The sequence below is a fragment of the Lates calcarifer genome, unplaced genomic scaffold (assembly GCF_001640805.2).
Source record: "Lates calcarifer isolate ASB-BC8 unplaced genomic scaffold, TLL_Latcal_v3 _unitig_816_quiver_1561, whole genome shotgun sequence".
In the NCBI taxonomy this organism is placed as follows: Eukaryota; Metazoa; Chordata; class Actinopteri; family Centropomidae; genus Lates; species Lates calcarifer.
This window is the reverse complement of record NW_026118013.1, coordinates 541-13989: the sequence shown is the minus strand read 5'-3', so window position 1 is coordinate 13989 and position 13449 is coordinate 541. Positions and strand designations below refer to the sequence as shown.

The 13449-nt window shown below is 39.6% G+C and overlaps 1 protein-coding gene across 1 annotated transcript; it reads left to right on the top strand.

Annotated features, from left to right (window-relative positions):
- Positions 1-5469: 5469 nt before the first annotated feature.
- On the top strand, positions 5470-12798 carry LOC108880017 (collagen alpha-2(IX) chain; the record flags this gene model as incomplete). The annotated part of the gene is made up of 9 exons (XM_018671481.2): positions 5470-5746; positions 7110-7184; positions 7980-8015; positions 8126-8188; positions 10246-10299; positions 10682-10717; positions 12350-12373; positions 12508-12561; positions 12687-12798. Coding segments are annotated over exons 1-9 (526 nt in total), but the record flags the coding sequence as incomplete, so codon positions are not given.
- Between the last annotated feature and the right edge of the window lie 651 nt (positions 12799-13449).

Genomic DNA, 13449 nt, shown 5'->3' with positions numbered 1-13449 from the left:
GTATCTCAGTGACAGCCATGCTAAGAGCTGGTTCAATTCTCTAAATGTTAAGGAAAGGAGTTTCAGTGATTCATATCTTATCTCCTTTAGCATAGGATACACTGGCCTTTCCTTTACGAAAGAAAAGGAGAGAATACCGTCCCATAATTCCTTGCAGCTGCAGCGTTTAAAGCTTTATATACAGCTCCTTATATACAGTCTATGGTTTAAAGCGACGCACCGTCGTAGTTGAACTGTGGCAGATCCACGAACATGTAAACACAACAGAACACCTGCGTAATGTTTGTGACACGTTCCTCATCTTCTGAAAATCCTTCCACCCTCTAAAATAAGTCTCAACGTAAAAAAAACATGGGCGGTTTTACCTTTTTCATACAACAGGAAACCATACATTTCTGTCTGAATTTAAGTTACTCTGGACCTGTTGCACAATTCATTTTTTATCATTATTTTAATGGCTCAACTGTCTCAACTTATACATTCGTTTCAATGTTTTTATATTTTCAGTATTGAACAGGATACCTTATTGAATTGTAGCCTACAGCACTGAGTTTGTCACTATACATGTCTTCCACATGTTATAAATGAAGCTGGTTAAAAAAAAAAAAGAAAAGAAAAAAGCCTAGTGTAAGTGCAGTTCTCTTTTCCTAATTCCTTATCAATTCTCTTTTGCATCTTTCCTTGACCTTATGACGTTGTCCATCGAGGTCAAGGAAAAGTGGTTAGGAAAGGAGATTATTTTGACTATTGGACCACAGCCCTGTTTTCTGACTTCGTTTCTTCGCCTCTCAACACTCTTCCCAGAAGGTCGTGGCCATTGTCAAACTATTCACCACTACTAGTGCACCGGGCCAAAATGTTTAACACATGTGGCAGGATAATCTCTAAAAACCCTAAACACATTACTTAAATCTAATCTTCCTGTTTCCAGTTTACATCTGAAACACATCCATTGTGATAACTTGGATTTACTGTTTGTTATTTATGATGTTTGAAGTTCTCACACCAGGAGCTCAAAATGGATTTAAAGACCACAAAGCTTCATGCCAGACCCCCTCCGCAGGCCAGGATATTTCACCAATTACGTTAGCTGAAAACAGCATTTCATTGCCCGAAAACTTATTCAGGGGAGGGTGAGAAAACTTGTGGGGGATACAACTCTAATATCTTGCTACCATAATAATGTCAGATTATGAAATATTTGTAGGCTCTGCATTCGCCAGTGCAAACACATTAAAACAGTGGTAACAATCTGCTGCGTGAGACTATCTTTGATTCCCCCACATCCCTTATCTTTGGTGGTGGTGGTGGTGGAGCACAGTTCTGGGCTTTAGTCCGACATGTGATGTGTGCCATGCTTTGTTGCTTAGAAACCCTAACAGAGACTGGGGTCAGCGGCTTCTAAACGGTGTGTTTTTTAATCTCCACTGCAGTCAACACTTTGTCAGCCTGTGACTCTGGGCCAGTTCTCGCCATGCAGCTGGGTCTCACCACTACATCAGGTTCAACTCAGGTAATAGGCTCGGTGAGAAGCTCGGTCTGACTCTCACAAATGCACTTCAAGACCGGCACTTTGAAAGGGGTTTTACAGTGGAAAATGCACAAATGGATGAAGATTTTCACCCAAGTCTTTCTAGGATCTAAAGTCACTGAAGAAAGAGGAGGAAAAATCTGAAAGCAAGATCATATGTGAGCATTTATCTCTCTCCCTCACTCACACACACCCTCAAATGCACTGCGCTGTTAGCTCCATGATCGACAACCCAATGACACCACAAAATGTCTTCATCTGCTGAATTCCCCAATAATTTTACATGTCAAAGAACCGTCAACCTCTAACTGACTGGAGAGATTTTCACACCGAGAGAATAACCCCAAAAACACCCTAATGAATATGTTTCATACCAGACAGACTAATATCCTCTGCCTGTATATCATCAGCCTGTCAGTGTGTACCTCTCCTCCCTCTGCTCTGACTGTAAACCGTTTCTTTTCAATGGAAGTGCCTGACACACTGCGGGCTTCAGGGTTGTTCTCGAACCCAGCAGGGTTGTTAATGACCTCCTCTGTTATCACTTCACTGCTACTCCTCACACCTGCACTCAAGAATAATATTTACCCTGTCTGTCATCGTCATATGGTGGGTGTTTGTATGGGTCTTCCTGTCTTTGAGTCAGACCTTAATGATGACTTGCAAGCAAAGGAAGGGGGGAACTGACATGGCCTGTCTGTATGAAGCAGAGTTTTCTCAGGAAAAGTGGGAGCAGAGAGCTGAATACCAGTGCTGAACCAAAAACCTCCCTGGTCACTCATAATATTTCAATTAGGCGCTACTTATATGCATGAGCATGCATGTGTGTATGTGTGTGTGTGTGCTTGCTGTGCTCTGTTTTGTACATTTGTGTGGAGGCCAGCTAATAACTGGGTGGGTATTTTAGGTAAGGATGTGTGCTGATCACTTCTTGGTCGAATTTAGGTGGCATGTTGCCTCATGCATCTCTCAGTTAGCTGTGATAGATATGCCATCCTTTCGTGAAACACAATGTGATTGCTTGCATTTAGGAAAAAAAAAACAGTTAAGTCATATTCCTCCGGGAATTTAAACATGAGCAGGGAAGGAGAAACATTCAGGGGGACTGAGAGAATGGAGAGAGGCCAATGTTTTCCTTGTCTGTTTTTCGAAGTTTGAGGAGGCTGGGGAATCGTTTGTAATGAGAAAGACAACAACTGGATGATGATTCTTTTCAGTTTTCACCCGTGAGAAGATCAGCACAGCAGGTTTTTGGATATGGATGCATTTCCATGCATTTGATCCCTCAATTTTCTGAAATTCAATGCTCTTGTGCTCTCACTGTGTTTTATACAATTTTATGTCTGAGATTTTGATGTGAAAACACAAAATCAAACCAAGACAGAATCGGCGCACTATGGCAGATTTTCAGATAATGACAGAGCAGCACTGGTTAGCCAGACACAGTAAATATGTATTAGACAGTTGCCTGAAAGATTGTTTGATTTATATTCACTGAAGGTGACCTAAAGGAACTGTTCAAAGCCATAGATCAACATTTTGGAAATGAGCTTATTTGCTCCTTTTGCCAAATTACATGAGACCAGTACCACTTTTTTTATCTGCCTATTCAATATACAGCTAGGGCCAGGCAGCAGTTAGTTTAGCTTAGCATGATGACTGCACAGAGGGAAAAAAAAAAGCTAGCTTATTTCAGTCTGAAAGGTAAGAAAATCTGCTTACCAGCACCTCTAAAGCTTTTTCATTAACCCATTATATCTCGTCAGACAGAGTTGTTCCCCCTGTATCCAGTCCTAATGCTAAGCCAAGCTGATCAGCTTCTGGCTATAGTTTTGTATTTAGTGCGCAGACATGAGAAGGTTATCAATCCTATGTCAATCAACAAGAAATAATCAAGCATATTTCATAAAATGGCATTGTGCATGTCAACAGTTTTTTCTGTTTCCTCTGTTTCTAGGTATTTAACTCTAACTGTATGAGGTATGCAGGCATAGATCAAGCCAATCATCTACACCATAATAACCCTACATATTTGTACAGCATACTAATATAAAACAGTATATCCACAAACAAGTACAAGTGTGTACAAATTATAATAACAGGCAGGACTGTACAATTAGCTTTATAAAGAAAGATTTTAGAACTTAATTCCTTAAAATCCATGTATCAACCCTTTTTTCAATCACTTTTTGTATTTCTTTGATCAATCACACACTGCATCAGAGGGTTAATAAAATCTAAGCTCTTCCTCGATGTTGCAATTTTCTTGCTTGAAGGAAGTGACTCATAAGGATTACAAGAAAGTACTTTTTTTTCATTTGGATTTGCAGAACTTTGCTGACATTGCCACTTTTGAAACACACTTGTTGGAGAAGTGGCATTGAGGCAAACACTTCACAGTTCACTAGAGCATAATGAATTAGAAGACCATTAACAATGCCTGTTCGTAGTCCCTGCAAAATGCAGATTTGGTGCACTCCTTTTGGATACTGCTACCCACAGCACTACTCTCACTATATGTGATCAATCTGATTGCATTGGCGTTGAGTAGGAACATATAGATTAGTGGACAAAATAACAGAGACACCTTACACTAGATTATAATTCAGAACAATTGACTGTTAACATTTGATTGTGTATTTATCATAGGAAAGCAAGTGTTCACTAGGTAGTAGTTAATATTTAATCCTTTCAGGCAAAGTATGAAAAAGGCAATAACAATCCTAAATTCAGAGTGTGATAAATGCTTTAAATAAAAATGTGCAAAACAAATACAGCACAGAAGCCACCATTGAACTGGTTTCCTAATTTGTTGTTTACAGGGGTCTGTAGTTCCCTGTTGTGTGCAATAAATATCAGTTTACTAATAAATGTATCTCCCCTCAGCATCCTCAGTACGGTCTTTATCATCCCTGAAGAGAACAAATGTCCAATCCCCAGTTGTCGCAGCGGAGGCCTCCATAGCAACCAAGCACCTCTGCAGAAGAGCATCTGTTAATGTGTATTTGCTGCCATCTAGTGGACAGATGTAATTTCTTTAATTGGTGTAATATAAGTTCTGCACAATAGGGGTCAGTATAAGGTCATTTTTCACATCTCCATAAGTTTTGTTTATTCAGGCTCAACAGGCCACTTTTTATTACTGTGGGAACTAGAGTGCTCTGTGTAAAATGACCACTAGATGTCAGTGAATGACCCAGTTTACATGGGTCTTCAAAGCATAAACAGGGGCGTTCTGGTAAGGTACATCATTACCTATCTCTCAGTTATCCCTTCATGTCTACAAGTAACAAAGGAGATGGTGTTCAGAGTTTTTCTTGACTACCTCCTCCCCCTCCCTGATCAAATCCCTTTAATTTACAATGTTCTTCAATATAAGCTTTTCAGTTCTCTCATCTGTGGAGTACAACACATTCATGGGAAATTTTCGGAGGAATTTACACTACAATGTAAATGATAGCCTCAGGGTAAGAAAGAAAAAAAAAACAACACTGAGGCACATTTGCAAAGCGAGACAGAAGAGTAGTCAGAAAGATGTTCAAAGACTACTGCTGAGGTGTTTTACACAGTTGACTTCACTCTCAGGTTTCATCCATTGGTGCACTCCCACAGTTTTGGGAGGAGCTTGATTGCTGCTCTACCTGATTGGCTTCAGAGTCTTGTCAAAATATGTCAGTTCTTTGTGAAGCATCCAATCAGAGTGACACTAAATTGCCATAATCAAAAACTCTTGTCCCAAAATCTATGGTGTATTTGTGTCTATATATAGGCATGTGTGTGTTTTCCACACTGTTGATGCTTAGCGTAAATTTCTTCTGCTTCCAGGGGCCGGCAGTGGGGCAGGATTACACCTCTCTCTCTGCCCTCCCTCCCCACCTCTACCTCCCACCCTCCTCATCCCTCCATCCATCCCTCTCCACTCTCAGCTCTCTCCTCTCTCCTGAGTGGATTTTTTCAGGGCTGTGCACATAGCCCCACCACCACCTCCTGCTCAAACCCCCCCACCCCCACTCCTTCCTCTCTGGAGAGCTTTGCTCCACCAGTTCTGCACTGTGCCGGCCTGGAGAGGAGTAAGGGAGCGGAAAGAGGAGCGAGAAGAGAGGATTTGGTGAACTGAGGAGAGACAGACAGGGGAGAGGGACCATGGCCGCTCTCTCTGCCATGCTGAAGACCTGGGTTATACTGCAGACCTTGTGCCTGGCTCTGGCCCAAGTGGTGAGTGGACAGGGGAGGTTGAGACCTGCTCTGCTAAAGGCTTTGCTTCTTTATTCTGGGGTTCAGTGAGGATAATGGGCCTCTTGAAAGGGCCCGGCAAGCTCTGGATGTCTTGAGGTGATGTTATAAATTGTGTGCTGTCTTGGTGCTGGTTAAGGTGATCAAAGTGCTAGCTTTATAGCATGCATGTAAAAAAAACAAGAGGTGAGCTTGAAATGTGTTTTCTGCTGTGGAAACAAAATGAAAACGGACTATCTTCTGTGGATTATCATCCTTATCGCATATGGACTCTTATCTCTTCTCAACTGAGGAGCTCTTGTTGAAGGCAAGGATTTGTCATCATTACCTCGGTTACATTTTTTCCCAAGAAGACTTTTATTTATTGAAAAATGGTGGAAAACATTAAAGTTTTTCCAGTTTTTCAGTTGCAAACTCAGCAGCCATGGCAGAGATGGGAATTACTGGGCAACACACACACTCACATAGACACACACACATACTTTGTCCACTGGATGTGAAAACCTCTGTTCAAACAGACACCTACATGTTATCTACTGGACTTCTTACTCGCAAGGATTATTTTTATGTTTTTTTTTTTTTGAGGGGGGGGGGGGGGTTATAGGATTTTTCTTGAACACAAAGAATTCAGAGTTGGATTATCACCTGTTGGACTGATCCACCGAGATATGATGTTCAATACAGGCTGTGGAGACGCAGAGATGGAGAGAAGGGGGTGAGGTGGGGGGTGGTTGGGGTAAACAGTGCCAGTCTCATGACCCCTCCTCCCACATTCCTCCTCAGTCCTTTGTTTTTACCCCCTCTTACACCAGTTTTATTCAGTATTATCCCAGATTGCTCAATTTTTGTTCCCTTTTTTTGATGAAGTTTGTGGACACACTGTAGTAACCTGCCCAGAATGGACTGATAAGATGAAGTTCGACACTGCATCATATGAAAAATCAACCAATTTTGTTTTAGTCTTTATTTATGCATTATTTACTACTTCTGCATTACTTATTATTGCAATTATTATAGCACATCCAGCCTACTGCTATTTGAATGCTTTGACAAGATTAACTGTTTGCTTAACTCCAGGTTAATTGATCTAATATGGAAGCATGTTTCAGTATTTTAATTTTGTACATTTTGCAGTAGATGATTTTCAAAAAAAGATCTCTAAATTTCACTTTTTTGTTACTTTAAGACAAAGAACATTGATCTTCTTCTAATGTAATTGTACCTTTTACACTGTATATGCAGTATCACCATAATATTAATGTTGCTACGCAATATTGTGATATTTGTTTGTAACTGTGACAAAATTGCTCAACAATCTAAATTTTTCCTTCTTTCTGTGTTTCAGAGGGGTCCACCTGGACCGCAGGGCCAGCCTGGCCCACCGGGCCCCTCTGGCACCCCTGGGTCAGATGGCATTGATGTGAGTATCCACACAGGTTTGCCCAGCAGGTTGGTCACAAAGACCATCATTGTGCTGGAGAAATACCAAACCCTGTGCTCCTCTGCAAGACCGGAGTCTTACCAGCAGAGGGCACTGCAAATGAAAACACACTGGTACAAAAGATCTCTGTTCCCAGCAGAGAGAGGGGTCTTTGAGAAGGGACCCTCAACTCAGTCCTGAATTTGTGTCACAGTAATGTGATACATTTGAGATATTCTCGGGTTAACTACACACAGGTTGTATAAATGTTTCAAATGGAGGCTGCTGGGCTAGTGCTGCAAGGGTTTATGGTTTCTGTTCCATGATCCAAAATCAGATGTGATCAAACATTCGCTTTGATTAGATCAGCTCATACATTTGAACTTAAAAAAAGTCAATGACCTTAAACTATATTTCACCACCTGCATTAGTGGCATCTACCACAGACATGCTCAGTATTGAGTTGCCAGCAGAATACAGCTGAGATAAGTTAGTGCATTAACACCTCCCAGTGCAAAGACAAAAAAACAATGCTGTGCAATCAAAACTGGAAGTTGTAATCTGCCCTCCAATTCCTACCCTGTGGCTTTTCCAGTTTGGATCTCTGTCACAGTGGGCCAGCAGAGCTGTCAACCTGTAGAAGAATTCAGCCTTTGTAAAAAGAAAAAAAAAGTTATTTAACCTAAAAGTTATTTAATTTGTTTTTGTGTGTTATAAATGCCTACCACATTTTTTTCATACTCTGTTAAAAGTACCATATAAATGGATTTTAATCTTCACTCTATCTCTCTGCAGGGAGACAAAGGACCTCCTGGGCCCCCTGGTCCACCAGTAAGTTTGCACTGTGCTGTTTATTGGATGGTATATTGCAAAAACTTTCCTAATTGACTTATTTGGCCTTGGTTTTGTCAATGACAGTTGTGTAATTGTTTGTAATGTAGGGACAAAAAGGAGAACCAGGAGAACCGGGTCCTGATGGAGCACCAGGAGAAAATGGCATTGATGTAAGTAAACAGACTGATGTGTGTGGGAGAGACAATGAGACAGGGTGGGAGAGGGAGTTACAGAGGAGGAGAGAGCGAGTCCATGAAATGATCAAAAACAAAAATGCTTCCCAGAAGAGACATTCTGAGAGACCTAATGTGAAAACAGCTTAATGAAGACAGAGTAAGAGAGAAAGAAAACTGAGGAAAAATTGTGAATATATTCCCACGGGAACAGTATGATGGGACTCAGCCACTGTGAGAAAGAAACTGAATTGTGTCATTTTCTAAGAATACACATTGTGAAAAAAAAAACCCAAATATGTGTACAGTTTTTGAAATAAAAAAAAAAGTACACAACAATACACAAAACCTTGCCCCGAATTAAACAAATAACATTTTCTTGAGCTGCTGGGAGTGACAAGTCATTACTATAGTGATGGTAGGATCTGAAAAAAGTGTTTTAGTGTCAAATTGCAATAAACAAATATTATGAGAATGAAAAAAGCCAGGACGCAGCAGGATGTCACAAAGTCATGAGATCAAAAATTTACAGGTACCCAGCAACACTTCTGACCACTTGTATCACTTGTTGTGCTACCACTTGCTTGAGGATGCACATGAATGTCATGAGTGTGGATGGTAAATCTACATTTGTATTGACTGGGGGACAGATGGTGAAAAAATTTTAAGCACTTTGCAGATTTGATGGAACAATCCCAACTCAAGGTCCACGCGTAGTACTATTTTTTCCCTGAGCTTTCATAAGGTCCTCATCAGCAACAATGTTCACTCAAGTGTCATGGAGATGGAATATGATTTTGTCCAATGTGTATTTAAGTTTGAAAGCATAAACCTTCATTCTTAACCTTGAAAATAGTAGTTTGACAAAACAATTCCAACTCAAGGTCCACTTTAAAATTTTTCCAATCACATCACACAATCTAGTTTTGCAGAGCTCGTATGCAGTAAACAATGTGTTCATAATGTTTGTTACAAAGATGGCTCAAGGGTTAACAACATTTTGTTGGTTTTTGATGAGAAATGTTGGGTGTAAACAAAACAGTTTACAACAACTCCACAGGGTACCTTTGAATCATTACGCAGCACAGTCAGTTAGGTCAGCTTAAAAAAATTATGTCTTCAAACATATAATCGAAAATTATTAAGCTAGTATTCAGCTTTTGTTTTTGTTTTAATCTAATATTGAAAGCATTTCTAATGCTCATTTTCTTGGTGCTACTGTCAAGATTTTTTTTTTCTCAAGAAAAGGTCATTAGGCCACATTAAGCCTCTGTGGATTTGCTGAACTGTTTTCCTTTTCAAGGTGTTTAGAGTGGGTTTTAACGGTCTAATAACAGAAATATTATCATGGTATTGCAACATTGACTCTTGTACTCCTAAATATTGTGACTGTGATTGTGGTGATCTAGTAATTAAAGCTTACTTCACTGTTCCAGTCATAGAAATGTGCTTTGAATTGATAGCTATTTGGAAAAAATACTCCTTTGAAACTACATAAATAGGTGAATATACTTTTATGTTCAACCCATCATCTCTTACAGTTTACACACATGAAATCTTTAGATGCTTGGAGATGCTTAGCTTGGAGATGGAGATAAAGACGAGTTGATGAGTTTATAATGATTTTTAAGCTTCAGTTGTGTAATTATGTATCTACCTGATAATAATTGTGATGCAGGTTTCCTGAGGGCAGTGAGTGTGAGTAGAAGGGAATTAAGTGTCAATGTCTAATGGTCACATGCTAAAAGAAGCACACACACATACTCACACCCACACACACACACCTACATTCCTCAGAGATTTAGCCAGTAATCCGCCCTGGAATCTCAATCTCAGGCTTGTTTCCTAATTACTTACAAGAACAATGTCAACTTCGATCAAATGTGTGATTAGCCCTATTGTAAGGTGAATTCAAGTCGCATGTAGCCTGTGGAAAGCACAGTGGTAACTGATAATTTCCTTTCTTACCTCAATGTTTTTCCCTTGCTTCTTCTAACCTCTATATACATGTCTTGTTTATCTGCCTGTCCTCATTTATTTCTACCTGTCTCCAGGGTCTGATTGGAGCAAAGGGTGACCGAGGTCCTGTTGGGAGCCCTGGCCCTAAGGCAAGTGTCTAGACTTGCACATGGAAAGATTATTAGAATGCATTATTACACTACTTCTCTGTGGAAAACCTGTGACTCAAACATTAACATGTATCACCTTTTGGTGGTGTTGTGGTAGGAATACAGCTTTGATATTTCACAAGGCTGCTATATAATGAAAGAGTCTCAGAGTCATGTTCCCTTTATCTTGTCCCAGTATTGTGGAGCATGACACTGACCACCCTGCTTATGAGAGAAAAAAGTATGATAATTGCTGTGTCTCTGAAGACTTTCTTTGATTTAATGATAAAATATAGTTTCACCTTCAGTACAACATTTTATGCCCTGAGGACACTGTTGTCATTTATTTGTGTAAGAGTCTAACATTTTCTGTTGTGTGCAGGGTCAGCCTGGACCAAGTGGCGAGCCTGGCCCTCCTGTAAGTAAATTATTATTTTGGCTACTGTAAAGTAGGTATGATGAGTGAATATATCATATATGTTAAATGACAGGGTAAACACAATAAGGGGAATTACTTAGATCTTTGCTTAAGTAAATACAACAATGTAAAAACACTACACACACATTACAAGTAAGTGTCTTGTAATCAAAATCTCACTTAGGTAAAAGTACAGAAGTATTATCACCAAAATGTATCTAAAAAAATCTAATGTAAAGTATTCATTCTGCAGAAAAACTATTGCTTTGGGTGAGATACTTTATACACAGTTGGTTAGTTCAGTCTGATGACCCCCAACCTATTGGCCCCTTTTGAAAGATCACAAGATAAATCATGACATGATTATCAAAGACTTAGAGTCAGTTTCCCCCTAAACAGTCTTCTCCAGTATGAAACTGTATTCATCGCTTGGAGATTTTTCTAAGCTTTTCTTTTTCAGTGAAATATTGGATAATTAAACCTTTTTTGGGCTTTGAACATATAGGCCATCTGAGATGTTCAGAGGCAAAATCACTCTTTGTTGGAACTACTAAAGTCTGCTAAAAGCACCGGTTTGATCTTAAATGCATCATTTTTTTATGTGGGGTTTTTTTTAATGTACAGTCTGAATCGTAGCTATAGCTGCCAGACAAATGTAGTGAGGTAAAAGAACAATATATCCATCTGAAATGTAGTGGAGTAGAAGAATAAAGTGGTATAAAATGAATATACTCGTGTAAAGTGTATATTTTAAGAAGGTATGACAAATTAGATACAGACAGTATTATTTTAAAAGGGTGAAATGATATTTATTAATTGATTATGACTGGCTGAAATAGGAATCGTTTAAAGCCTAGTCAGTTTCCTAACAAATTTTCAACATATTGTAACCCAGCTGGTCTCATAAGACAACCTCCAGAGTCCCTATTTCTTCATGCCTGAATGCCTGACCAGCTGTGCCCCCTTTTGGGTTCAGTCTACCCAGATGTGGCGTATGCTTTCTACAGATGACATGAGCCTTATTCCTACACACAATCCTTAATAAAGAGGAAAGTGCTATCAGTGATCAACATGTTATGTTCATATTATCATTGAATGATATCACTGAGTTTACACTGAGTAAGCACACCAACACATCATCTGTAACACAGTCAGACACCACTAGGTGGTGGTATGTGACCATGTATTGCACATCATCATTCAGTATATTCAAACATTAAAACCAGAGTCATCCAATGTCATGCTTGAATGCAACACTATTAGTTAAATCCTTTGTTTAGCATTAACAGGCGTGCTGTCTGGGGGCTGTGCTTGTACACCCAGCTGCCCCACTCTGCACAGACATGAGATCCAGCCCCGTGGGCTGTTCTTCCTCCAAGAAGGCTTACTTACTTAATTACTTTGTTTAGAATTAATTCCAAGCAGAAGACAAAGCAAACATAAAACTGATTGCATTCTGTGTCTTTGCGCTTTTTGAGCACTGTTTACCCCGCACTCTGACACTGTACACACGCATTACTGAATTACTGCTGCTGTTATTAATTGGCTTTTGCAAATGTTAATTGATACTTTGATGGATTGGTTCCACTTGTTATACAGTAATTTAACCCCCTGTCCCTTCCGTCCACACAGGGAGCCGGCCTTCCAGGACTGTCTGTAAGTAGCTTGTATAGTGTAATACAGTTATGCTTTTATCACTTAATGGATTTACTTTGAGGTGTGGAAATCATTTTGTGGCTTGTTGGATATGTACACATTGTACTTTCTTATCTCTGTGTTTCTCTCTCTAGGGCATTCCAGGGCCAATTGGTCTTCCAGGTGAAATTGGACCAACTGGACCAAAGGTAGGACACAGGCTTTACTTTATTATACTGCCGTCATGAGTTACAAACAGCTCATAAACATTTGATATGCTGTTGGAATCCTAACCTTCAGTGTTGTACTTTTTTCTTTCCTCTGTTATGTCTAGGGCATCATGGGACCAAATGGACCTCCAGGACTTCCTGGACCTCCTGGCAAACCAGTAAGTGTCAAACCAGGATTGGTTGTCCAGGAAGCATCTTATCATCTGGTATTTAATGGTACAAAGACAATCATGTAGCTAAAAAAAAGGAAAAATCAAGACGTTGAAGTGCCACTGAGTATCATGCTGTTGTAGCGGAAGTAGACAAAACAACAGGAACACCCTCTGTTCATACAATACATTAACAACATACCAAACAAGAGCAATACAAACTCTGCCCAGGATTACATTAACATTACACTTGAAGGTATGTCTGTTGTTTTTGGCCACCCTTTAGAAATCCAAGCTCAAGATCCCTCAAGGGTACATTAAAGCTTATTTTTAGGTCCAAATAATCCCTTAATAAATCCCACAATTATCTCTCATCACACAAACCACTTGGTCGCAGCAGAGAGGAAGAACTGGGTAGTTAGCATTAGCAAAAATAGCCACTGGATTTTTTTTGGCTAATACCTATTCAGAAAATTTTACGAAATCCAATAATTATATCACAGCAGGAAGTCATTTTCATTACCAAAAATACATTACATAAACAAATTGAGTGAGTGCCATTTTATGACATTACAGTCGAAAAACAAACTAATCAGTGCTCTCTGGTGGTCAAAGCTATGCAACTGCAACCCTCATCCTAATTATTTTAAACATAATCTTTGGCATACCTGTGTTGTAAATTCTTGTTTTACTGGCCAATATGCCAATGCTATATTAT